General features: G+C 49.4%; 1 protein-coding gene across 1 annotated transcript; it reads right to left on the bottom strand.

Moving 5' to 3' along the window:
• On the bottom strand, positions 1 to 27,877 carry WLS (Wnt ligand secretion mediator). The gene is made up of 12 exons (XM_027651679.1): positions 27,772 to 27,877; positions 16,276 to 16,548; positions 9,621 to 9,745; positions 8,966 to 9,127; positions 7,990 to 8,126; positions 7,472 to 7,640; positions 7,197 to 7,294; positions 6,632 to 6,695; positions 6,203 to 6,346; positions 4,827 to 4,910; positions 3,265 to 3,418; positions 1 to 2,186 (listed from the first exon to the last, which is right to left on the bottom strand). The coding sequence occupies exons 1-12, from the start codon at positions 27,875 to 27,877 to the stop codon at positions 2,077 to 2,079; spliced, it is 1,626 nt and encodes a 541-aa protein (XP_027507480.1). The 3' UTR covers positions 1 to 2,076.

Raw genomic sequence — 27,877 nt, 5'->3', positions numbered from 1 at the left:
TTCACAATATTGTATATTTTATTTAAATTAACAAAACTACAGGTTTTCCAGGTTGCTTAAAGCATTCTGTAAAAACTGAACTCAACCTAAACAAAAAAAGGATATATTTTAATAAGACCCACGGACTATTTCCAAGACGTATGAGTAGGGCTTAGGGATGAAAAAATAAAAAAACCACACACGCACACACACACGTCCACACGCCCCGTAAACAAACTGTTAGTGTTGGACACAGAATTTGGTTTGAAAGCAGTGGGTCCCGGTTCATGAAGAGCCTTTACAAAACAGAATCCTAGAGACTAAGCTGGAAAAGAAACCACAGACACACCTATGGGAACAACATAAATATCACGTAAGGACCCAAGGGAAAAGGGATGTTAAAGTTGCAAAGTCGAGCGCTCAGCCAGGAACGTGCTGGAGTTACGTTGATGTGCATTGATTTAATTCACTTTGCAATGGAATAAATACTCCAAGCAGGAACACCTACTCAGCTGTGACCCTGCTGGGATGCTCCAGGGGCTGGGGGAGCTCGGGATCTCGGAGAGGGTGAACACAACAAACAGAATTACTTCCTTTTAAGAAAAGCCTGTAATAGCTCCAATCAATACAAAGGAAGCAGCCCTTTGGCAAAGGGATCTGCTCAGTGTGTCACATTGTAACCAGAGGTACAGCTTGGGGTGCCCAGTATCCTAAAGGATGCAAGATGATCTTTTGATTCACCCTCTATTTTTACCAAGTGTTGAGCTTTAATAAATGGATAGGAATAAATTTTGGGTGGGAATCATGATGGTACCTGGGCTGACAGCCTGGCAGCAGCTTTGGGAGCTTCTCTTCCTCATCTCTGACCCTTCAGCCACATACAGCAGCAGCAGACCTTTTAGGGACTAAACTGGGAGGGTGGATTACATGTTACTAGCAGTTAACGCTGCTTATTTACTACTACCACATTTACTATTGCCAGCTCATGAGGCTCTCTGGATGCTCCAGGCCCTGGGAGGTGTGTCCTGAGCAGCACAGACCCTTCTGGCCACAGTTCTTCCCCCCCACCATTCACTGCTCTTAACTGGTCCCAGCAGAGTCCAATTCAAGCCTCCACCCCGATCAGTCCCCACTTCCCTTGCAGTGCCAGCAGCCTCCCAGCGTGGGGCTGAGCAAGCTCAGAGCCTGTGTTTGCTCTGGAAAAGCGAATATCGAAGATCCACATTAGTGCGTGACCAGCGGATTCTTTCAAGTCTGATAATCCCTGGAGGAATCCAGCTCTGCCAAGTGTGCTCCAGCCCAGCAGTGCATGGAGGAGCAGGACTGCCCAGCTCACAGGGATGCCCCACAACAAAAGGGAAAGATGGAGGAAGCTACAAAAGCCCAGGAGCTGGCTGTGGGATCAGCACCCCTGGAAACTGTGTCAGGACTGCTCTGTTCTCCTGCAACTCAGCTCAGCATCAAGGTTGGACATTCCCTGTATTCAACAAACAGCTGTAAACCCTACTGAGAATGCACGTTGCTGCTTCTACAAAAACCTTATAACAGCCTACTCTCTCCCAGCTGTGCTTCATTCAAGGACAGAGGGTGGCTGCAGGGCTGCACTAAAGACTCAAACTTGGGTTGATACAGTTACAAATGGTGGAATTAAATGTTTTTACAACGAGGCTTTAGTCCCTCTCCCCACCAGCACCTTGTATGAGTTGCACACAGGAGAAAACTTGCACTACTGAGTATGTGCTGCCAGCTGAGCTCCGTGCAGCACCTTTTTATGCACCAGCACACACGGCCAAATAAAACCAGCCCCATGGCAGCTCTGCCCTGTCCCGACGTCCAAACGCACGACTTTGCAACCCTAATGCCTTTCCAGCAGGGTTTTACGTGCCCGAGTGGAACACGATATACACATCCCTCCCCCCAGGAATAACTACACCATAGTAAAGAGTTACAAATGTTCTGCTCGGTGTCACTGCTCTGAGAACACACCAGGGACGGGGCGCTCAAGGAGCAGATTCGGCCGCAGAGGTCTCCTGCCAGAGGGACTTGTGTGTCCTCTGCTCCCACCCCAGGCCAGAGCCCCACTGAGGCACCTCTGTGTCACTCCTGAGCCTCCTTCCGAGCCAGCTTGTAAACCTCCGTGGGCCCGTCCACGTGGGTGATGGTGGTGGTGAGCTGGAGCTCCTCCCCGCTGTTCACCCCCAGGTCACCTGAGAAACAAAGTTGCTCTGTTAGGGGGTCTCACAGGAAAATACTGGACAATTAGAAAGTAAAAGATCCGGTTTATTCTCTCCAGGCTTTCAGGAGCTGCCTGAGGTACAGACCAGGCAACAATCCTATAAATGCTTTTATTTACAGTTATTTAAATAGAAGGAAAAGAGAGACATTGAGAAGCTGGAGTGTGTTCAGGGGAGGAAATGGAGCTGGAGAAGAATCTGGAGCACCAGGAGTGGCTGAGGGAGCTGAGGTGGCTCAGCCTGGAGAGGAGGAAGCTCAGGGGGGACCTTCTCACTCTCTGCAATTCCCTGACAGAAGGGTGGAGCCAGGGGTGGTCGGGCTCTGCTCCCAGGGAACAAGGGACAGGACAAGGGGAAATGGCCTCAAGGTGTGCCAGGGGAGGTTTAAATTGGATATTGGAAAAATTTCTTCACAAAAAGGGTTGTCCAGCCCTGGCACACCTGCCCAGGGCAGGGGTGTAGTCCCCATCCCTGGAGGGATTTAAAAGCTGTGTGGATGTGGCACTTGGGGACATGGGTCAGTGGTGGCCTTGGCAGTGCTGGGGAATGGTTGGACTTGACGGTCTTAAAGGTCTTTTCCAACATAAACAATTCCATAATTCTGTATCAGCAAACAATGATTTCTGTACTACTGAGGACTACTGATAACAGAATCCAACAGTGCTGCCATTCCCCACTTGCCCAGACTTCAAAGAATCCCAAAATGGTTTGAGTTGGAAGGGACTTAAAATATCACCCAGTTCCAACCCCCTGCCATGGGCTGGAATGCCATGCATTAGATCAGGGATTCTATTTTCTCCATTCCTCATCCCTCCCTTTGAGCTGCAGTTACATCTGGGCAATGCTAAAACGTACAAAAACCACCTAGAAGATTCGTGCCAGCCTTGGCTACATACTCAAACCTGTCCAACCGAGCCTGCCTCGAAAACCAAACCATAATTTCCATAAAATTTCAAGCTGCTGAATATGCAGCTGAGCCAAAACCAAATGTGCAGAAGGCATCCCCCACTTTCTACCTCTTTCCCCCCTTAGGTCACTCAGAGGCACTCACCGTTGGACTGGTCCTCGCCGTAGTTCTTGTGGGACGGCGCGTACAGGAACATGAGGGCAAACACGTAGAGGTTCCACATCCCGTAGATGCCCGTGAAGAAGGCGCTGTTCACCTGTATCGTTATGTCCCCCCACTTCCAGTGGCCTTCTGTCACCTGCCCAGGAGAAAGAGCAAATTCTGTACTTTGAGTAAATCAGCGAGAACAGCATCAATTCAACAAGATGGAGTAAATGGAGTGGAACAGGTTCAGTGGAGCAGAAGCCAGGCTGGGATTCTCCTCTTCAGCCTCAATCTGCAGGGAAAAAATGGTCCTGACAAAATGATTCCATCAGGATTTCTTTAGCTTTGATGTCTCATTTACTGTGACCAAAATGCTCTGTTCTGGATACACCCACTGCAACCATGTGCTCAGCACACAAAGGGCAATATGTGAGGACAAGCAGTGACATCCACGAACATCCGACTGCTAAAAATAGTACTTTTATAGCAGGAAAACCAGCATGGATAATATGAGAGCTGATGTGCTGAGCACGACCTCCTGCAGCTGTCTGAGGAGGGGGGGCTGACAGCACCAGCCTGAGACACACTGAGGTTTGTCAGCATCCAGGAAAATACCATCAATGTTAATGTTACTAGAAGATACACAGACTGCTCACACTGAAATGCTGCTTTCTGTTAAAGAAAGACATAACAGGGAAGAAAAAAGCTAAACTAGCTTAAAAAGAGAGCCATGGAGATGCTCTAAGGGCTGCTCTGCTCTGGAGCCAGGCTGAGAGAGCTGGGGGTGTTCAGCCTGGAGAAGAGAAGGCTCCAGGGAGACCTTAGCGCCTAAAGGGGCTCCAAGAGAGTTGGAGAGGGACTTTGGACAAGGGCCTGGAGTGCCAGGACAAGGGGGAATGGCTTCCCACTGCCAGAGGGCAGTGTTAGATGGGACATTGGGAGGAAATTCTTGGCTGTGAGGGTGGTGAGGCCCTGGTACAGGTTGCTCAGAGAAGCTGTGGCTGCCCCATCCCTGGAAGTGTCCAAGGCCAGGTTGGAGAGGGCTTGGAGCAACCTGGTCTAGTGGAAGGTGTCCCTAGCAGGAGGTGGAACTGGATGGGTCCCTCCCAACCCAAACCGGTCTGAGATTCCATGATTTCAGCAGCAACAGAAGCTCATTAGTACAGAGACGGTGTCGGAGCTCAGGATAAACAGGTACAGCTACTGCTGGGAACAGTCAGCCCAGGGAAGGCTGGATTCTGTCATGTCTCTGTGGGCACACAAAGCCACCGGAGTGTTTCAGTGTGAACAGAACGTTTTCCCCTTGCTGAGTTCTCAGAAATGACTAACCCGTGTTGGCCCATGTTCTGCCCAGCGCAGCCCCAATGCTTTAGGAGCCAACAGCCTTTGTGCAGCTCCAGCCTGAGAGATTTCATGGCAGAGCTTCAAACAAATGAAAACAACTTCTTAAAAAGCAACTTGCTGTCAAATGTGCTTGTAACAAGCCTGTCTTGTCTGACCAGAGCTGGCGTCAGGAGTGGCTCAGGAAGTGGCTTCCCAGGAAGCCCAGTCCTATGGCTCACCTGGCTCACAATGAAGAAGATGACAGTCATGGCTGCACAGGCCAGGGTGATGAGCATCAGGAACTTGAACCTAAAAATCAGCCCCTGTTTAGAGAGAAATGTCACTGGTCACATTAACAGAATCCACAAAACCCGTTTTTGGTTTTAGGATAGACAAGACATGAGTATAAAAAATGAAAGAGAAAAAAAGGGTCCAACCCACGAAACCCCAAAGCAAAACAACCTCCACCCACTCCTGTGCCGTGCTCAGCACAGCCCATATCCTCCGCTCCCCACACGTCTGCGCTGCTCCGGATGCTCCGCGCGGGCTGGGATGTCTGGACAGCGCTGCCTTTCCATGACATTTGCTCTGGTGACTGATTGACCAGGAGTTAATTGACGTGGGAGAGGCGGCGGGTCAGTGTGAGCTGGGTACCAGCCCGACAGCTCATGGTTCTTGTAAAACAAACACGGGGGGAGTCGGTGTCTCAGCACGGGCTCTGGTCCCACCACACTCATCCTCACCCTCAGCCTGGCTGGGAGGAAGCTGCAGCAATTCCAATGCCTGGCAAACCCAGGCTGGCTCCACAGAACAGAGATCCCGAGACAACCTCAGGCTCAGGATCTATCCCACTCCTCACCGTCCCTGCTTTCACTAGTTTTACATTTTTATTTACAAATGCTTTTGGTTTTGTGTGAGTGTGTTGGGGTTTTTAACCTGTTTTTGGAATTTAGGTGGAAATGTCAGTGTCTGTGTAATGACTGTGCCACACCACAACAACAGATGACTATTAATTTAACTCTTCCACACTAGATCCATGCTCACCAGATGTTTGGATGTCAAGCGTGGCAGCAGCAGCTCTGCACCATGAGCTGAAGGCCTGTGCCTCCTGCTAGAGGGAAAAACACTCAATATCTGCTTCAACTTCTCTCAAGTCTGATTTTCTAATTTCTTCTGTGCATTCCTAGTGGGTGATCATGACTTGTGTAAATCAGAAGTGACCATGGTTTAACAGAACAACTTTGAGGATAAATATTTACACCCCTGTGGAAACAGGTTAAGCACTGAGAGCGAGTTCCTTGAGTTTGACAGCTGGTAGGGGCAGGTAGGACAGGAACACATACAAAATCATGGGCTAAAAACAGGGATAATGAGCTGAATGTGTTGTGTTTTGATCCCTGTTTCCCTCTAGCAACTTGTTTAGGAAATGACAACACCAAAATTCTGAATTTACACCATGGAAAACCAGGTGGTCTTGGCAACACTTCCCACTAAACACAAAAATTATTCTTAAAGGTGGGGAAGTGGAGGTGTGGGGAGATTATGGGTAGAGGAGTCTCAGCACAGACTCTGAGGTCCAAAAATAAAGAATCCATGCTCCAAGGAGGGCAGTTACCTCATAGTGAAGGCGACGAGCCTTGCTCATGGCAGGGAGGCTTGACTGCTTCCCACTGATGTTTCTGAACACTTGGAAGACCATGAAACACAGGAAGAGAAAATAGAGGCACAGGCAGATCCCTGCAACTATAATAAAGGCCATCTGGGCAGAGAGAGTTAAGGGAAAATGGTACAAACTAAAAAGAAATACTAGAAAACATTATTCAGGTGATTCACATATTCCGTTCCCCAGTGACTTTCCCTCACACAGCACCACTCCCCTGAGGTGTCCAGCTCCAAACCTGCCAGGACTGCTCCTTCCTAAGGACACCGGCATCTGCAGCGCCTGAGCCACCCCTGGCCTTCCAAAATCAGGGTGAAAGTTTCCCCACACTAGGAGGGGAACATCTCCCTCTCCTACTGACCAGCCTGAGGTGGGGAAGGATACAGCCAGCTCCGTGCCCACCTCGGTGGTCCAGATGCTGTAGAAGGGATTCTTGAGTTGCACTCCCCTGCAGAGGACAGAAAACACCAACTGTCAGAGGCCAACAAGCTCAGAGGGCCCCATATCCACTCTGCAGCCTGGGAATCACAGAATCATAGAATATCCTGAGCTGGAAGGGACCCACAAGGATCACGAGTCCAACTCATGGCACTGCACAGACACCCCAACAGTCCCACCCTGTGCGTTGTTCAAATGTTCCTGCAGCTCTGGCAGCCTTGGGGCCATGACCACTGCCCTGGGGAGTCTGTTCAGTGCCCGACCACCCTCTGGGGGTAGAACCTTTCCCTAAGGTTCCACATGGGAATGGCCAGCTGCGCTGCTTTGCCCTGTGTGTGAGGCAGAGGTGAAGTGGGAGGTGTTTCCCTGCTGTGACATTCCAGCACACTTCAGAGCATCCACAGGAGCCTCTTCCAGGCTCCAGGAGATGGGGCTGTGCATCCAGCTATGGGGTGAAACTGCTAGTCCCTGCTGGGGGAGGTGACCAGGAGCCTGGGATTGCTGCACCCACCTCTCGCACATGTCAAAGATGAAGAGGCAGAAGGAGCCCACAGCTATGGGTCCAACCTGCTTCCAGTATCCCGAGAGCCGATTCCGCTCGCTCTGGTCCTAATCAGGTCAAGAGGTTTGGAGGAGGAGAAAAAGGGAAAGCAATTTAGCCTGAAGTGCCCTCACCTGGTGCAAGTCCCCGCAGCATCATTTCCAACTCTCAACAAGTACAAGGGAGCTGCAAGGTATTGCTAGGATCAGAGCTGGAAACCCCCTTCCCATCGGTGTGATACCCACCATCATGTGCTCCCCACAGAAGATGATCCAAAATGAGAGCAGCATGGCATAGAAAATTCCTTGCCGAATGTCTCCGAAGAGCAGCATCCAAGTCCAGTCAAAACCGATGGAAAACCACTCCACAGGGATGTTAATGAACGTCATGGAAATTCCCAGAGCAAAGATGACCCTGGAGAAGCAGATACACCATCTCTTTCCAGTGTTCAAGGGAAGAACAGAGCCCCAAAATCCAAAACTGTGCACAGAATGCAACAGAAGGAAATCCAGCTCTTTGGGAAGTGTCACCTCCTGCCACCAAACCCTCTAGGACTGATTCACTCCAAGTAGTTCCTCATTCTCCATGGGTTCAATGGGAAAGAAAAGAGAAGCTATGGAGCTCTCCTGCTCCCAGTGTGCCTGGGCAGAGGGAGGGGATGGAGAAGAGACAATTCCTGTCTTCCCAACCATGGGCTCTGCCTGGGAGCAACATCCACCTCAGGGAGTCTCTTTGCTCGAGGGTCACCTGGGCCCCAACTCACTTCTCCAGCAGGACGGGAGCACGTGTCATCAGCGTGATCCGCCTCCAGTACCACACCATGATAATCAGAATGCTGGGGGTCAGGAAGGTCTTCATGGCAAACCACACCTTGGTGAAGCCTCCGTTTTGATGGATGCCCTAAGGAAAACCAAGGTGGAAGGTGACTGCTATACAGGGTTTAATGTCATTCTGTGCTTCTCCTTACAGGAGTGGCAGGAGAGGCACAGACATGGCAGTGCATCCCAAAGACATGGGCTGGCCAACACCAGAAAGGGAGCAGGTGCCCACTAAGCCCCCAGGCCGCCTAGGCAGGTTCCAGAAGGTCTGAAAACAAATTCCAGCAGACACGAGGCAGGAGAGGGGATTCTGGCACAGCATGGAAAAAGCTGGCAGAATTACTCCTAGACAAGTAACGGGACACTCATGGAGCCAAGTCATCACTAGTGGGAAGAGCATTGGCCAAATGAACGTGTTTCTCCAGTCATGCGCCCTCCCACCACTGTCTGCGGCCACCACAGCCCTGGCTCCCTGCTCCGCTGACGGGGACGGTGTGGGGAGGGCTTCCAGGTGGGAGAAGCATCCACGTGCACCAAGCCTCAAGGGAGGGCAGGAGCAAGGATTGCTGACAGCCATCCCAGACATCTGCATGGTCACAACCAACTCCAAGATCCAAATCCCCTTCAAACCCTGCTGTTCTGCTCCTCCTTAACTCGTACCCATGAGAGGGAGGACTCTGCATCCCAGCCAGACTGTGGCGGGGAAGGGAGAGCACAGGGGAATTCTCAGAGCCACGGAAAGAGCCCAGCATTGGAGGTGGTCACAGGGCTTGAGACTTGGGGAGGGCTCCTCAGAAGAGCAAAGAGGGCATCCCTCAGGAAGGAGGACAGTCCCATGTGAGGCTGGAGTGGGACCAAAGGAGCTCAGGACAGGAAGTAGGACGGGCAGCCACCCTGGTCAGAAGCGGAACAGACACTCACCACGAGGCGGATGTCCTTGATCTCGCCGATGCCCACGTTGATGCCCTTCCTCTCGTTGACAGGCAGGCGGATGTTGATGAGGTAGTACTTGTGTGCCACGCTGCCGATCTCCATGAAGGGCAGGAAGTCGCAGTCGTAGTGCCGGCCCTCGGACTCCAGAGTCTGGGGAAAGGGCAGGGAGCAAAACCATGGCTGTCAGTCCCCAGGGACCACCACACCCCCCAAAGGGAGGGTCTGCAAGAGCCCTCAAACTGGGAGGACCAAAAGCCTGTTTGCCAGTTCCTGGGGAGAGCCTGTGCGAGACAGTGGCTTGGGGACATTTATCCTCATGTTTTTGATTGGTTTGGGTCATTGAATCAATAAGTTTGACCTCAAGGAGGTTCACATTTCAGGCTCTTTAACAGTCTTAAAGTCAAGGGAGCCTTCCAAGATGAACCTTTTACAACTCCCTGACAGGAGGGTGCAGCCAGATGGGATTCAGCCTCTTCTCCCAGAGAGCAAGTGACAAGAGGAAACAGCCTCAGGTTGTGCCAGGGGAGGTTTAGGTTGGATATTCGGGAAAATTTCTTCACAGAAAGAGTGATTCTATGATTCTATGACAGGAAGAGGACAACTCCCACCCATCCCCACCGCCAGCATTGTCCAAGCTCCTTACTTTTGGTGAGCCAAAGGTGCACTTCAGCTTCCTGTTCTCTATGGCATGAGCTATTTCTTCCCAGTCACTGAATGTGTCATCACGATAGGCCAGTGACACATCCAGTGTGATCTCTGCATTCTCCTCTGTAAGAGGGAGGAAACATGAGGCTTGTTATGTTCCCAGAGTAACCAGAAAGCACCACGTTCCTTTATAAAGAAAATTAAGGTGGTGAAGTTGAGCTATCCTGGCCTTGCTGGAAAAATAACTCAGAAACAACCACACACATGATGGCATTGATGTTTTTTATACATCTTATTTGGCTTAAGTTGTTCTCCAGAAGACTTTTGGGGCCCTTCCCTCCTTGCCCACACCTGCACTGACTTGTCTGTGCCTTTGCAGATGTCTCAACTCGCCCGTCAGTCACACAGGTGGAGCTCGTACCCCAGCAAGGTCACACCTCAGGATGGGCATCGGCCCCCCCAGATGTGTTCATAGGGAGAGGATGGGCTACAGCTGCTTGTAAATGTGCTCTTGCCAGGACACTGCAAGGAGGTCATTGCTGCAAGGAGGTCATTGCTGCAAGGAGGAAGTGAGGCTGGAACAGGCTTATTTAAGTGCTGTAACTGAGCATGTTCATGAAATGAAGAGTTGCAGCTGAAGCTGCCAAGGAGCAACACATCAACATGTTTAAAAACCTGAAGCAAGTCTGTACCAGCTCCACCAGATGTAAAATCCTCCTGTTTACCAGGAACAGATTCCAGGGAAGGCTCTGAATGAGAAACACACTCCAAAATGAGCATGTTCATGTTACAGCCCAGCCTCTTTTTATAGAGCACCGAATTCCCAGAGCCACGGCTGTTGTAAAAGCTACAGAGGATGGCTACAGAACTATCTGCCATGGAGAAGTTAGGGGGGAGTGTTGATCTGCTGGAAGGCAGGAGGGCTCTTCAGAGGGACCTGGACAAGCTGGAGAGGTAGTCTGATTCCAATAGGATAAGGTTCAAGAAGGCAAGTGCCAGGTCCTGCACTTTGGCCACAACAACCCCATGCAGCGCTACAGGCCGAGGACAGAGTGGCTGGAGAGCAGCCAGGGAGAAAGGGACCTGGGGGTACTGGATTGACACGAAACTGAACATGAGCCAGCAGCGTGCCCAGGTGGCCCAGAAGGCCAATGGCATCCTGGCCTGGATCAGGAACAGTGTGGCCAGCAAGACCAAGGCAGCAATTCCTCCCCTGTACTCAGCGCTGGTGAGGCCACACCTTGAGTGCTGTGTCCAGTTCTGGGCCCCTCAGTTCAGGAAGGATATTGAGGTGCTGGAGCAGGTCCAGAGAAGAGCAACGAGCTCGGTGAAGGCACAAGTCCTATGAGGAGAGGCTGAGGGAGCTGGGGGTGTTTAGCCTGAAGAAGAGGAGGCTCAGGGGAGACCTCATCACTCTCTCCAACTACCTGAAAGGAGGTTGTAGCCAGGTGGGCGTCAGTCTCTTCTCCCAGGCAACCAATAGCAGGACAAGAGTACATGATCTTAAGCTGTGCCAGGGGAGGTTTAGGTTGGATATTAGGAAGAAATTTTTTACAGAGGGATTAATCAGACAATGGAATGGGCTGCCAAGGGAGGTGGTGGATTCACTGTCCCTGGAGATTTTTAAGATGAGACTGGATGTGGCACTTAGTGCCGTGGTCTAGTAACTGTGGCAGTGTTGGATCAAGGGTTGGACTTGATGATCTGGGAGGTCTTTTCCAGCCCAGTTGATTCTATGAAGTGTTGGGAGATGGCTACGGAACTATCTGCCATGGAGAAGGGCTGGGAGATGGCTTTGGAACCATCTGCCACGGAGAAGTAGGAGATGGCTACACAACCCATCAGTTATATTTTTGTTGGGAATACGTGGTGGCACACTCATCCAAACTGATGGGAAGGGGCGTGGATGGGATCTGTGGTTGGGAGCTGCTATTTATATGTCATTTGGAGGTGGATGGGTTGTGCATCTGATGTGGGGGCATCAAATTTTTCTGAGCATTTTTTGGCACACGTGATCTACACCATCCTGATCCATATCCAGTTCCTTTCCAGAGCTGCCACGAGTTGGGTTTCCATGAAACATGAATTTGCCATCTCAGATCCGCTGTTTAGGAGACCAGCAAAACAGATAAATGGGAACATAAGGTTGAACTTGGCCCAGCTAAAAAGAACTACAAACTCCATTTCAGAAGCCATAAAACCAACTGGAATGCTTGGGATTAAATCCAACAAAAACAGCTTTCAGTATTTCATCTTTGCAGTCCAAGTGTTGCTGCTGCCATCGCGTATGAAAACCAGAAGGCAGAAGATGGACTGCTTTGTGCTTTCCCAGGCCAATGGATTAGAGGCTCCCTCTGGATTTCCATCAGCCTCTGCATTGGGGTGACACCTCCCATTGGAAAAGAGTTTTGTGCAAAGACCCTTCAAGGCTGTCAACATAAAATATAGATATATACGTATACATACAGACATACACATGTATTCAGCACATCAGACTGATGGCAGGGCTGGGTTAGTGGTTGGACTCAATCTTAAAGGTCTTTTCCAACCTAAATGATTCCACGATTCCCTGATAGTCCTATGCCAGCTCACTCTCAGCTTTCCACCAGCAACTCCTGCTGTCCCTGAGGAACAAGTAAGGACATTGACACTGTCTAGCACAAAAGTAAATTTTAAGATTGGTGCCTTAGTCACATTAATATCAAAATGTCAGATGGTGAAGAGACAATTTTGGGGAGGGGAGTTGTCCTTTTCGTGCACAGCATTAAACAGCTTCCCACTGCCAGACGGTAGGGTTAGATGGGATATTGGGAAGAAATTCTTTCTTGTGAGGGTGGTGAGGCCCTGGCACAGGTTGCCCAGAGAAGCTGTGGCTGCCCTGTCCCTGGAAGTGTCCAAGGACAGGTTGGACAGGGCTTGGAGCAACCTGGTCTAGTGGAAGGTGTCCCTGCCCATGGCAGGGGGTGGGAATGAGATGAGCTTTAAGGTCCCTCCCAACCCAGTCCCTTCCAGTTATTCAGTTCTTCCACTCATGTTAATCAAGGCTCTCCAGAATTTCCCAACAATAAAAGGTAGAAATTTGTCTTATTCAGCACCAAGAGATGAAGTTACCCCTGCCAGGAACCCTTATCTCACAAGGACCACACCAGACACCTTCCCACAGCATCTCCAGCTCGGCCTTGTCTACGCAGGTCCTGTAGGTGATGTGTGGGTAATCTGGAGCCTGGCAAATCCGTTTGGGAGAAGCAGCTGTGTGGCACTGTGTGCCAACCTCACTCTGCCACAGGACTGTATTAACAACCCTATAGCACTAACACAGGGTTATTTAGAGGATCACTCATTCCAGGGCTGCCTGACAAGGAAAAGACATGCTCCAGTGGGCATCCCAGCTTTGAGCCCTCTCCCTGATTCTCCCTTCCCAGGATTATGGGATGCTCCAAAGCTGGTCAGAGCTGTGACTCCCCCACAGCGAGGGACTCACGGTAATTCTTCCCATTGGCATTTTCCTGCCTGGGATCTTTTCCATGATTCACTTTAGTGTGATCCTTGCCCAGGATATCTTCACTCACATTACAATAGCCTAAAAATAGCAGAGTTGTTTCAGGAGGCGGCTCTGGGCCAGATGCACACTGACACAGCTGGCTGGAGAGAAGCCTAGGGCAGGCACACAGAAATGCTGGAATGATTTGCATTACACTTCCATGCTTCACCAGCTCCCTAAAATTACAAATCCTACCAAGGAGCCCAGAGCTGGATGAATTAGAGCAGGAGGCTGCAGCACTTGGCCCTCTGACTGTACACAATTGCATTCCAACTGCAAAGAAACTCCATCTCATTCCGGCCTTTCCCAGTTCTGGGAAGGGGTTTTAATAATTGAGTGCACAATGCATCAAAAAAAGATAGGACAGCTTGGGCACAGAAATAGCCTCTTCCTTGGAGGAACAGTCTGATTCTCTTCCAGCTTTCTATGAAGGATAAACACAGGGAAGTATCTCAGCTTTTAAACATCTACGTTCCAAAAGCATCTGTATTTCAAAAACAGTGAAAGTCCAGAGCGAGTTCCCAAGGTGAAGTGATTAGAGCTGGTTGCTGGTGCAGATCCCAGGGGCATTCCAGGATGCTCAGCCCCTGCCAGGCTCTCCTGGGGCACCTTACCAGGGACTCCCTCCCCTCTGTCCTGGGACAATCCTTGCTGGCTGGCTGAGCAGGGCTGACACAGGCATGACTCCTGCTCTGCAGAGATGAGGAGTCAGCCATGAGTCACCAATGTCTCCTTACAGGCACAGCCTGACTGCCCTTGTCCTGGAGCATCCCTTTCCCAGCAGGGCTGCAGCACTCAGCATTCCTGGAAAAGCCAAATGCCAGTTTATTCTGTGTGCTGGCCTTGCTTATGGATTGCAGAGGAAGAGAATGACCAAGTGCCCTTGGGAACAAAAGAGGGTGACAGTTTGATCTGGCTCAGCAACATCCCTTGAAGACGAAGGGGAACTCAGCAGAGCCCAGGACTCTACACAGCACCTTCAGACCATGCTGTGGGGCTTCAGGAGCAGGGAGAGCAGGATGTTTCCTCAGGCATCAGCTTTCCAGAAGGATAACATCTGTGCAGTTGCCAGGCAGTGCTGCTTTCCTGGATGATCTGAGGCAGCTCCAAGACAGTCCTTACAAGAGTGCCCAGCAGAGGCTTCACCAGCCACGGTGCCTTCCAGGAGTGTCCCTGGTTTGGCACCAGCCCCTGCTGGCATCAGCCACAGCACAACAGTGGCCTTGAGGGCTCAGAGCTTGAGAGAGAAAAAACCTGAATTGTTGCTTTAAAAGAAATGAGGTTTATTTCACATCCTCACCATCCCCTTTACAGGAGCTGATCCCAGTCACCTAATGAAATGGGGCTCTTACACTAGTTCCAGGTTAACAGCAGAATACAGACACATTATGCGATTATTTCACCTTAGCGAGATTTGTTCTTATTTCTTTAAGATCTGTTACAACACAGTCTAGCAAACAAGAAATGTGTTACTCACTAGTTTCTTAGATCTTAAATTTATGTCTGCCTTCAGCTTGGCACAAAGTATTGGAAAATAGCTTTTAAAATATTTCTTCAATGAAACAAAACCTTCAGGATGTGCCAAACAAGCTCACACCATAAGAAGTATTAATACCCCTCATCTTCAAATGCTTCTTATAAAGAAAACCAGCAGCCCCTGAACACCAAATAGCAGGACCTGGGCAGTGACAGCAGTGACACAGCTCACCCCAAACCTCCCTTTTGCTGCCCAAGAGGTGGCCCAAGATGAGCTTTTCTGCTTTTAGATCTCAAAAAATCTTCCCACCTTTGCAGGACTTGGTCACTGAAGCAAAGGCTCTGCTCATCCAGGAAAAATGCTGCCAGAACCTTGTTTAGCATTCCAGCAGCCTGCTCCAGGTGCTCAGCCATTCCTGACTCCAGCTCAGTGGTTTGACTTGAAAAGCCTCAGAACAAAGCGGTGTTTCCCTAATGCAACCATCTATTTCAGACTGAGAAGTTGAGGCCTTAAAGTCACAAAGCTGCTCTCTCTGAATTTCAGAGATAATTACAGGGATAAGAATACACATGTCAGCTTTCTACAGTCTCAGTTTTAAATTATCTTAATGATGATACATTAAATGTAATCCCCACCCCACACCTGGAAGTGTCCAAGGCCAGGTTGGACAGGGCTTGGACAACCCAGTCTAGTGGAAGGTGTCTCTGCCATGGCAGGGGTGGAACTGAATGGGCTTTAATGTCCTTCCCAACTCAAACCAGTCTGGGATTCTATGATTCCATGATAAATAGCTGGCAGGAACAGGTCCATGCTGAGGGAGCAAGTAGTGAAGGAAACAAAGCTGGCATGGAAACTCAGCAGATCAGCAGTGGCCTCACTGCTCCTATTTGCTGGTCCACATCCCCAGCTCCTAAACCAGATTTACTCCCTGAACTGATCTGCCACACAGATCCAACCCAACCAGGCTGCAGCCACGGCAAGAGCTACAGACACTCCAGTTCAACCAGTCTGAAAAGTAAATTGTTTATTCAGTGTATATTAGGGTTGTTGGAAAGGGACTTTCTCTAAACACTAAAACATGCACACACATGTACAACTTTTGCCAGGAAGGGGCAGAGCAGTCCTGCCCTTGCTGCTCCCAACATCATTTTGCAGATCTTAGTGCAGCATTATTTTTGAGCTTGGTATTTTTTCTTCTGTTTTGGGGGATTTTGGATATTTTTATTTGTGTATTTGTTTTGTATATATACAATAGCTTCTAACTGAAAGAGAGCAGGTTAAGATGAGATACTGGGAAGAAGTTGTTCCCTGTGAAAGTGGTGAGGCCCTGGCACAGGTTGCCCAGAGAAGCTGTGGCTGCCCTGTCCCTGGAAGTGTCCAAGGCCAGGTTGGATGGGGCTTTGAGCAACCTGGGATAATGGAAGGTGTCCGTGCCCATGGCAGGGGGATGGAATGAGATGAGCTTTAGGGTTCCTTCCCAACCCAAACCATTCCATGGTTATTATTCCCACCTTCAGAACATTCCTGCACTACCTCACTGTGCAGGACACCAGCAGCCAACACATGGCCCAAGATAAAAGCAGCTTTAAGGGAAACACTGTGGGAAATGAGACCCCAGGGGACAGAGCCACTCACTCAGGTCATTGTCCATCTTGAAGGCAATGTCCAGCTGCATGATGAAGAGCATGAACTGGAACCAGGGGCTCATCTCCTTGGTGGGCAGCGGGACATGCACAGCAAACACGATGTCGTTGGCCTCGATCTGCCGACTCACCGCCTCATCAAAGTCCTTCAGCTTCTTGCAGTGGTTGGGTCCCCAGGGCATCAGCCACTTGGTTTTGTGGTGGTTCTTCCTTACGTCAATGCACTTCACTGACATGTAAGGAACAGCTGTAGTGGGGCTGGGAGCTGTGAAGGGAAGAGAACCACATTTGTAGCATCTTCAGATATCTTAGACAGTGGTTTCCCCATCAAAATACACAGCTCCCCATTCAACTCTTTGAAGGCAATTTAAAACAAATGCACCCAATGCTGCTCCTTCACAGCTCCTTGATCTCACAGTCAAGTAATTAAGGTTATTACATCTACAGACGTGTTACTGACTTTGTAGTGGGATCAGATGAGGATTAGCTGAAGAGCCAGTATCTGCCAGTTCAGTCCCAGATACCTCATCACCCAAAATCATCCTGTTAATGAAAGCTTTTCCTATGCAAACACCCTTCCCATTTGCTCACTCAAGCAAATCCACAGGCAAAGCATGTGCCCAGATAAACCTGGATGGATAAACTAATCCTATGTAATACAAAGTTGTGAAGTGAAATTTATTAAACCCCCTCCCTCCCAAAAGTTCAGCTCTTTTTAAAATGGAAGCCAGGCTTGAAATTCCAAAAATTAGGTGCAAATTTAACCTAGGAAAGTAAAACATGCTCTAATGTGGGCGATAAGCACTGGAATGTCTCTACACTATGGATTAAAAGAGAAGCAGCACACAGAATAAGGGACATTCAGATGTATAGAATAAGAGATACTTGATGTCAAAGTCCCCAGAAAAAGGACACCACAATGCTCATGTGAAACTGGGGAGAAGGTGCCCAGGCCAGGAGCTCCTGCAGAAGGTGATTTTCATGTTGTCACCATCCAGGTTCTGACAGATGGTCCAGGACTTCCCAAGCAGATCCCAGCCCACCAAAAAACTCCAAATGAGAGAAACACCCCCAAGCTGAGCATCGCCCTCCCACCCCTCAGCCCCGGGTTCCCGGCCCTGCATATGCGCTTCTACATCCAGATGATTCAGCCCTGGCTCCTGTGTAATTTGGACACAGCAAGATCATCCCAACAACTCTGGAGCTGGTTGGGATCCCAGCCAGGAGCCCTGTGGAGCACCTTCCCCAAGTGCCACCTCGTCACACAGTGACATCCGTGCTCCTTCCCACGGTAGGGAGGTGACTCAGTGAGGGCCGCAGGAAGTTATTCAAAAGCCTTGTTTATAAACTGCATTTTTTCCATTTTTTGACAGCACTGAGTCTGTTTCAGCTGCAAAGTTGCAGTGATGCCACACAAGGGTGGGCTCAAGGGGATTTGCATTGCTGGATTAATGGTTGAGCTCAATTGCAGTGCTGCATCCCAAGCTCTCACTGCATTCAGTGGTCCCCCAGGAACCACACAATGCTCATACATCAAAACAGCCCCCCCAGCCAAGTTATTGAGATGTCAGAAAGAAACAGCAAAATAGAATAAAATAGAATATAACAAAGCATTCAACAAACAAACAAAAATCAAGCTAAAGTCCAGGGTAACAGAACATTTTGGTGACGTGCCCATAGTGCATAAAACACTGCAATAAATGTTGATTCCTTCATTGTGCCTCGATGCAGAACACAGCAACCATTGCTAAAACTGCAGCTGGAAGGGAATATCAGGAATCTTGTTGTGAAATAAGGCAGACATTCCAGCCAAGCTCTGAGCTTTTCAGCTCTGATAGATTCTGTGTGATTTTGAAGTAGGTATTTCTGAATTAAGAGACATCGTTCCTTCTACAGAGAAGCCGAATGTTTCTTGCTTTGATGCAACTCATTATAGCCATAAATACATGTTTTCATCACTGCCTGATTATGATTTTAAACACTTGGCATGCTCCCTCCAGCCTCCCCTCTGCCAAAGTTACAGCTTTGAGGAGCAAGAGACAATTACTATATATATTTCTCATCAGGAACTGCGCACCAAACAAACGTCGGCACTTGGCTTCCATCACTGATTTGGCTCCTGTCCCATTAAATTCGAGTGAGTGTTGAACCAAGTGGAAAAAAATGCTTTGTGAAGCTGCAGCCAAGTCAACTAACAGTATTACAAAGTGCTATGCAAAACAAAGCTCGCACCGAGGGATTTGGGCTGCGCAGCGGTGCCAAGGCGGCTGCTCCCAGCCCTGCTGCCTTTGGCTGGGGGAGGCTCCATGTATTCTATGATATATGTTAGCCTGTAAATAATTAAATAGCTCTTGGTGCATAATACAGTGGAGAAGACTCAGCCCGTGTTCCAGCTGCTTGCTGTGGGGATGCAGGTACCACTTGGAGTAACCGAGGAGCAGGGCTGCCATCAGGGAGGTTTGGAGATGCCAGTCAGGAGCACAGCTCTCCGGGAACCAGCCCTTCGAGCCAGGGCTGGGGCTGCCTAGGGAGACCTCAGGAAAGAGTCCTGGCTCCAGAGGGCAGGAGTAGCCATGGGGCAGAGACCCCTCATGTCAAGGCGTCCAATACCAGCAGTGCCAGATGCCGAAAGCTGTAGGCAGGAGGCTGCTAGACCTGCCAGGCCTGCCAGAGATTTGGAAAGGTTTGGGTCGGGAGGGTTCTTAAATCCCATCTTGTTCTACCCCCTACCATGGGCAGGGACACCTTCCACTATCCCAGGTTGCTCCAAGCCCCATCCAACCTGGCCTTGGACACTTCCAGGGACGGGGCACCCACAGCTTCTCTGGGCAACCTGTACCAGGGCCTCACCACCCTCACAGGGAGGAATTTCTTCCCAATATATCTGACCTAAATTTCCCCTCTTTCAGTTTAAGCCCATTACTCCTTGCCCTATCACTACAGTTCCTGAGAAAGAACCCCTTTCCAGCTTCCCCCTCCAGCATGGATGGTATAAACACATTTGTCTTAAAGGTACGAGGCAACCAGCATGTGCTGCTGGGAAATGGGTCAGCTCTCTCTGCATCATCTCCAACAGAGCATGTGGAGTTGCTCTGCTCACTGGAGAAGCCCCAGGATATCCCAAATTCCAGGGGCACAGCTGGTGTGATGGTTTTAGCCAGGGAATACCTGGAAAGCCAGACACCTTCAGCAGTGTGGCCACCACTGCCCAGGAGAGGGCTTTGATGGACTGTCAGAGCTACCTGAGCAGTGTCTCACAGACTAAAGCAACTCCTGCACAGAACTTCATATTTTCCATTCAGCCAGGAGGTCAGAGCAGGGCACTCAGGGTCTGATTCCACCAGGTCACCAGAAAACAAGACCCAAGGGTCTTAACTCAGGAGCAAAAAAAAACAACCAAAAAACCAAAACAAAAAAACCCCCACACTGTTTCTCTAGTTCTAGACTTAGATCTTTAGAGAAAAAATGTCTACAAATGAGCTCAATTTTTCAGCCTTTTTGTTTTAGAGTATTACATACCCCTACAGTTGGGTAAGAGCCACCATCACTCAGTATTTTAATTTGAATAATTAAGTAGCTCCCCAAAAAGCTCCTCTGATGAGGCCTCAAATAATTCCTTCCTCCTGCACACAAGTTACACGCAAATATCTCCCCCTCCCCAGCCCACACCTCTGTGATCCACATTTTGCACCTTCTCATCCCGAGCACCTCCAGCACTTCCATTAACCACCGACCCTTGCTCCCGCCCCATAAACAAGCCCTTTGGAAACTCTCAATTGCATTGTGTCCACATTGATTAAAGCCTGAATCCCCCTGACCTCGGGGGGATTTAACTTCTCCCGGCCCCGGGAGCATTCTGCTTTTCTACTCAATTACCCCCTTCCGCGCCAGCCAGCACTTCCCAGCGAGCACACACAAAGGGTTTCTGCTTCATTACCCTAACGACTGCAGGGTAGGAATAAACAAGCTAATTTATCATGGGCAGACCTGGCTTTGCCGACTGAAACAAGCACAATCTGAATAGCATCACATATACCCTTATTTTATATATATATATTTACTGCAACATGAATTTTTTTTTTCCATCTCCCTCTTTTCTGACCTCAGTGCCACCAGTTTAATATATTTGAGTGGCACACAGATCGCTATTTTTTATAGCTAGTTACTGTTTCACAAAGCCTTTTTCTGAACACTGCAGCAGCTTTTATATGCAGAGCTACTGTATATTTAAATAATTCATCTTTAAAAAAAATAAACCACAAAAAAACCCCACTGCCTACTAGAGGCCCACTCCCCTTTGGAATGTTATTTCTTTGTCACCATTTAGCTTCAAGTTTTATCCAGACCAAAATACTTTCATAGCCTCAGGGCACCAATTCCATCGTTATTTACAGAGAGAGTTCCCAGACATCCTATTGCAGCTGAACACCCTCATTCCTGTTGTCTCCAATAGATTTTCCAACACAAGTTTCTCTGTCTTGTTTCATTTCAGGCCATAAAAATGAACCTGTCCAAACTGTCAAAGTAGAGTTTGGGAGATTCCCAGCTCAACTCCATTGGATCAGATCAGAAACGCTGTGGATGCCCATGACTGGAAGTGTTCAAGGCCAGGTTGGATGGGGCTTAGAGCAACCTGTGGAAGGTGTCCCTGCCCATGGCAGGGCATGGAATGAGATGGTATTTAAGATCCTTTCCAACCCAAACCATCCCAGGATTCTGTGACTCCATAACCACACAACCACGTATTCTTGTGTGCACAATCATGGTCAGAGGGGTGGCTGGTTGTGTTTTTTCTCAAGGACAATGCTTCTCCAAAGCTACTTTTTCAGCTTTGAGCTGTGCTATCAGAAAAAAAACCCTTCAGAGGAGCCCAAACAGGAGATTTTCCCCCAAAAATCAGTTCCCAAGGAGCCACAGGAACAACCATGCCAAGAGCCTTTAGAGCAGGGGGGTCCCAACACCCCGTGAAGCTGCTGCCACCCAACAGCAGCCAAAGGGCTCTAGGGGAACAGCCCTGATCCTGGAGATAAGGGATTATTCCCTCAGCCCCAGGCAAGTCACAAAGCCAGAAAATCCCAGGAGGCACAACTACATTTGCTGGGAGAACTGACTGAATGATCTCCATAATTCACATACATATGAAATAGCAGCAACTAAAGCAAATGAAGTGAGTGCTAGTGGAGTTCCCTAAATGCAGAAATACATATTCAAAAATATTTTGTTTAAAAGAAGAAGAAAAAAAGGGAGGTAGAACTGTTTTACTAATTGCAACAGACAGTCTGATCTTCTTCCAAATTGTCCTGTGTCAGGTTTCCACTGGGATAAAATGCACTTCCTGCAACGCCCAGCCAAGGTATGAAATCCCTGCAAACAGAGGTGTAGGAGAACAGGAAGAGCTGTTGTTATCCAGCAGTTTTTCTCCTGAGCCTGAAACTCCCCAAGTTTACAGATAAGACACCTTGGAAACAGCCAATACTCAGATATGTAAAGAATTCCATCTCCATGTGAATAGGCAGGCCCACGTCCTGGCCCTTCCCCAGGGACACCTTGTGTCCTTCAAAGGCTTTCCCAGGCTATCAGAGAGTTATAACCCGACTTCAAAGGCCATAAATGTTATTTACTAAGGAAAAGACTTCCTGTTTAATGGCTTTCCCTTGCAAAGGGCGGAGAGACAGCAGGGTAAGTGCTCAGGTCATGTTTAAGTCCCATATCAACACAACACAACAGAGGAGCAGAAGGAGGACCATCCTTGTCACCTGAGCTACAAGGCACAGAGTTCCCTAATGCATCTCTCCCAAGTTGACTTAGTTTAGAAGTGATGCAGCTGCAAGAAGAGATAAAAAACAGCACCTCAGAGAATTCCCAGCTCCTCAGGCCCCTGGCACTACAGTTCCTGCCTGGGAACTCTCCATTTCTACCACTTCTGCCCATTCAGCTACAGTTACAGCTCTTAAAAAGAAGAATTGAGCAGACCTAAACTAAATAGACATGACCTTTCCTGTCTGCTTTTTCTTCAGCTCCCAGTGCTTCTGCCAAGGCTGCAGCACTGCAGGAATGTGTCTATACAGAGGATCTATTGGCATTCATGGCCACGGAGCAGCACCGACCATCTCCTGGAGGGGCCCGGGATGAAAGGAAGTCAGGCACACAAAAATGCTCTTTGTCCCTGCCTACAGACACTCTTTCCTTACAGGCCGCACCACATACCTTGGAAATCCGAGTGCCTCCCCTGTCAAAAGATCAGTTCAGCCCTAAGAAGGTAATGAAATCCCAGGAAAGAAAATTAAATCCTAGAAACTCGGCACTCAGGAGCCAAATCAGACATTTAGATAATGAGCTGGGATTGTGGAGAGCTGCTCAGCCATGGCCACACATGACTCATTATCTCTCCAGGCGAGACACACAAGGAAGTTTGAGTTGCTCCAGTCACAACAATTGTGTCTTTCAAGCCTAAGCCGAGGGAAGGGAGCAGTGAACCTGCACTTTTTTAAACGCATCCCTCTCGGCCCAGAGGACTCATGTGCTACATAAATACCTCCACTTTTCCAATCAGTTAATTTCTAAAGTGTACAGTTGGGCACCAGACTTTCAGCTCTTTTAATCACAGAGAGTTCTCCGCTCCCTGGGCTTGTCTGAACCAAAACAAGATAATCTCTGACTCGGGATGAGGCATCTTTGGAGTCATAGAACAGTTTGGGTTGGAAAGCACCTTGAAAATAACTCACATAAAATAAATTACTGAAAATCGCCTTTTCAATAAAAAATCCCAGATTTTTGAAGCAGGGATGTTGCTGCACAGAGCTCTGGGCTTTTTTCCTCTTTAAAATACTGTATATATAAAAGAATTCCAGGATGCAAAGTGATTAGAAAGAGGGACACCATAACTTCCAGAAGATACACAGAGGAAGGTAATTTGTAATCAAAAGCTTTGCTTTCAAAACAACCAGAAGGCATTAAAGCCACACTAAATCAAGTCAGATTTCATACACACAACTTCCGCCACCTCACCAGCTGCCAGGAGAGGACACAGGTGTCCCAGCTCAGCTTTGGCCTGAAGCAGTTCTGGTGTGACCTCCATGGGAACATACTGGTCAAAATCCCCAGTAACAAGCACGGCCAGATGGATGCTGCAGCTGGTCCAGCTGTGGGAATCATGGAATTGTTTAGGCTGGAAAAGTCCTCTCAGACTGTTGAGTCCAACCATTCTCCAGCATTGCCAAGGCCACCACTAACCCATGTCCCCAAGTGCCACATCCACACAGCTTTTAAATCCCTCCAGGGATGGGGACTACACTCCTGCCCTGGGCAGCTATGCCAGGATTGGACAACCTTTCCATGAAAAAATGTTCCCAATATCCAATCTAAGCCTCCCCTGCCACAACTTGAGGCCATTTCCCCTTGTCCTGTCCCTTGTTCCCTGGGAGCAGAGCCTGACCTCCACCTGGCTCCACCCTCCTGTCAGGGAGTTGCAGAGAGCCAGAAGGTCCCCCCTGAGCCTCCTTTTCTCCAGACTGAGCCTCCCCCGCTCCCTCAGGTACTCCTGGTGCTCCAGACCCTTCCCCAGCTCCATTCCCTTCTCTGGACTCACTCCAGCCTCTCAATGTCTTTCTTGTTGTGAGGGGCCCAGAACGGACCCCAGGATTTGAGGTTCAAGGTTTGTCCACATGCCAAGTCCAAGGCTGTCACAGCTCCCAGGCCTGGTGGCACCCGGGAACAGCCACACTATACCCAGAGAAGGCAGAACATGTGAGGGCTCCTGGGAACACTGTGACTGTAAATCAGCATCAGCCTCATTTCTCACAAACGATAACAGGAAACATTCCTGTTGATCCCAGTCCCCTGTAATTTATGCATGCCATCATTCATAGCACGATAGTGAAGACAAGGCTGCATTATGATAATTTTATGGATCATGTTGTATCTCCTACTGATACATCCCAACTGAACACATCACACGCAGCCCAGAAGCGTGACCTTCAAACAAGATGTTTTCCACGAAGGGAGCAGACACGAGGAATTCTGTGGGGTTTGAAGCAGTGACAGCCCCACTTGTCTGGAGCCGACAGTTCATTACCACAGCACAACAATACAGAAACAATCAACAAAATGATCTTTTGTGGTCTTTTCTACCTCTCTGGCTTTGCAAAGCTCCCTTAGAAGGCCAGAGGAGCTTCACCCCACCAAGGGAATGACTCCTTTACATGTCCATCTCATGCTTTGCCGACAGCTCTAACCAAAACCCACACGAGAGCTGATAAGATTCCTGCTGCTAAATAAAAGAGCTGTTGGAAATGTGGAAGTCGTATTAAAACTGGCATTTGGCAGGTGACTGTTCAAAAACAAGCTGAGGAACCACCAGTGGCAGAACCCCCCGATTTCAGGCAAACAAAGCTTTGTCATGGTTGTTTTATCAGGTACCAACATGCTGCATTTGGGTATTTTGGACTTGCACGAGTAATCTGTTAAAATAGAGCACTTAGTCATTGTTTTGAAACATGACCTAAGTGCCTGTGAAGGGAAAGGCTTTGCAGCCCTGTCCCACTCGTGTACGTATTTTGGTTTGTCTAGACCTGAACAAACTAAAATAAGTAGATTTTGGTGTCTGTTCGGTGGATCAAACCAGACCAGGACATTATTTCAGTGACACCTCTGCTCCCATCCCACCCTGTGTCACCTCTGGAGCGGTCATGCCATGTCCCTGCTGCTGGAGCTGGTGGCACTTGGGGCTCTCCCAGCCGGCTTCGCTCCCCTCAAGACATCGGCCACTGGCCCCTCCTCACCAGGTGCCTCTTAGGAAACACTACGTGCTCAGAACTAACTAAAGGGGCAGGACCCCACTGCTGCAAGCCCAGGGTCAGTCACTGGATCAGTTTCCAGGGATACAGGGAGCCCAACAAGATGTGATCCAAGGTGGTTTCCTAGGAAGAGCTGCACACAGACCCCCAGGCTTCGATGCCTTGCTGGTCTCACCCTGCCAGATGTTGGGAACCACACCTAATTTACACACAGAACTTAGTGTTGCACAAGCACCAAATATCCTTGGGCTTCCAGCTCCCAGGAGGGCTGGCTGGGAGCTGTTGGAGCCTGAAGAGAGGGAGGAGGCTGTAAACTCCTTGAATGCATCAGGAGTGGTAAATACTGTGGAGGAAAAACCAGTTTGGGTGATTGATTAGAGCAGTCTGATCTGATAGAAGATCAAAAGTTGGGATTTCCAGTAATTAAAGAACTTTCTCCTGCAGTAATTCCTTAGGACATGGCAGCAAATAGAAGATGCACTTACTCCAACAGGATGAGGTGCCTGAGTTTGTGCAGGACACTGAACTCAGCCCAAATCACTGTCTCTGATGGCAGAAGAGCTCCCTGCCCCCAGCCCAGCCAACCTGTCCATGCAGTTTTCCAACTCCAGCATGAGCTGGGACCCCCATCCATGATGGGGGAACCCAAGGTGGATGGCCAGCAGCAGCAGCAGCCAGTAAGGCTGCGGGAACGCTCAGATGGAAAACTGAACTAACAGCATATAAATTCTTCAGTCTTTGAATCCCTACACACCTGAACAGAAATATTTGTCTTTTCCCTTATAAAGGCAACTATAAATATCTGTTTATCACATCTGTCCCCAGATGCCAGCACAAACAGGGCTTTCTGATCCACACTTGCCTTTGGAACAAGCAGCTTTTTTAAACTTAGCAGTGAGAAACTACTAGAAAAGATGAAGTCTGGCTTCTCTGCACAGCACAGGCCAAGGCATTTTATCTCATGAATCAGTGGTGGGTTCAGTAACCTGCTCTTGAACCAGCTCTTAAAGAGAAAAAGAAAGGAAAAAAGCCAATCCTGATAAACTTCATGTAGGTTCAGGCCTGCAAAACCAGAAAAACTGGGTTTTTTTCAGTTTGTGCCAGAGATTCCTTTGTGGTAAAGGTAAGGAAGAAAGAGAATGAGGGAAACTGAAGTTTTCCAAAATTATGTTTAGTGGAATTTCTGTGGTTATTAGAAGCTGATAATTAGAGAGGCCACAAAGGCAAAGCACTGACAGGCACCAGGAACACGGAGTCTGCTTCCTGAGGAATGGCTGAAGGAATTCCTTCAGTCTTTTTCAAATAGCCCAACTTTATTCTCCCAAAGAACCACAACAAATTTTCAGAGCGATGTGACTCTGGCTATCCACAGTCCTTCTCCAAGACCCCAACAGATGGGGGGAAAGGGATGAATCCCGGGGAACTGGCCCTGCTCCGGGAAGTGGGGGTTTGGGTGGGGGATCCCCCGCAGCGCAGGACAGTCCTTCCCGGCCAAAGCAGGGCAACATTCCCACCCTGGAAATGGCCAAAGCAGCCAGATCCATGCAACCATCGTTACAAGGAGCTGGCGCACAACTCAGTTGCTTTCTAGTAAAAAAAAAAAAAAAAAAAAAAAAAAGCAAAAAAAAAGCAAAAAACCCCAAACCCCAGGACTGCCCCAAACCCGCTCTCCTCCATCTTCCTTCCTCCATCCCTCAGGGAAAGCTCCCGCCCGGAGGCAGCCCCCCATCGCAGGGCTGTGTCCCAATTCACATCCCTGCCTCCGGGAATGCTCAGGGATAAACGCAATCTGGGCTTTAAAGTTCCCGGCGCGGAGGTTCGCGTGCGGAGCCGAGGGGGGGCCCGGGAGCGAAGCTCCGGGGGGGACGGAGCTCGGGGATGTCGGGGGTGGAAGGGAGGGATAAACCCACTCCCCCAGCAGCCACGCGGGTTTTCCGCGAGCAGAAACAAACCAAGGCCAAGCTTACAAGGATTTGAGCTCCTCCGGGAAGGGGATCGAAGGGCAGATCCCCCTGGAAGAGGATCGGGGGGTGGCCGAGAGTCCCTCTTGGAAAGGGATCGGGGAGTGAGGGGGGTGTCCGTCCTAGACGAGGATCGGAGGGCAAAGAGGGGAAACAAGCCCAGACAAAGCGCGCGTGGAGCAGCGGCGCGGGGGGACCCAGAGCCGGGAAAACCCCCACAGTCATTCCTCTTTTTCTTCCCCCCTCTCCCCCCCCTTTTCTCCCTCTACATTTTTATTATTATTTTTTGTTCTCCTCCTGGCAAGGGGGAGGTTTACTCCCGCGGCCGGTTCGGAGGCCGAGGCACGGGGAGGGGCAGAGCCAAGAACGGCGGAAAAACCCTTTAAAAAATGAATTATTATTATTATTTTTGAAGACAACTTTGAAACGCGAGGCTCCCTGCGCGATCCGTCGCCATACTGAAGCTTTCCCCCTTCCCTCTTTCTTTAAGTGCGGGCTGAAACTAAGCCAAAAAAAAAAAAAAAAAAAAAGAGAGGAACCAACACAAAAACTTTTCCCTGCCCGTCTCCCCCCGCAGCACCCGCGGGACGGGCACAAAGGGCCCCGAGCCGGGATCGCTTCGCTACAAAAGCGGGTAATGAGATCATGGGCGCGAGTCAGCGATACTGTAACAAGCACTAAACAAGAGCGGAGCGACGAGGAGGAGGAAGGAAAGTGGCCCCCGGCACTCACCGATGAGCCCTCCCACCAGGAAGGCGATGACTTGGAACACGAGCAGGATGCCCCCGACGATGCAGAGCTTGCGGGTGCTCATGTTCTCGATGATAGCCCCGGCCAT

Source organism: Corapipo altera, unplaced genomic scaffold (assembly GCF_003945725.1).
Source record: "Corapipo altera isolate COAL_440 unplaced genomic scaffold, ASM394572v1 57, whole genome shotgun sequence".
Classification (NCBI taxonomy): domain Eukaryota; kingdom Metazoa; phylum Chordata; class Aves; order Passeriformes; family Pipridae; genus Corapipo; species Corapipo altera.
The sequence above is the reverse complement of the archived record's forward strand: the minus strand, read 5'-3'. Positions and strand labels throughout refer to the sequence as shown.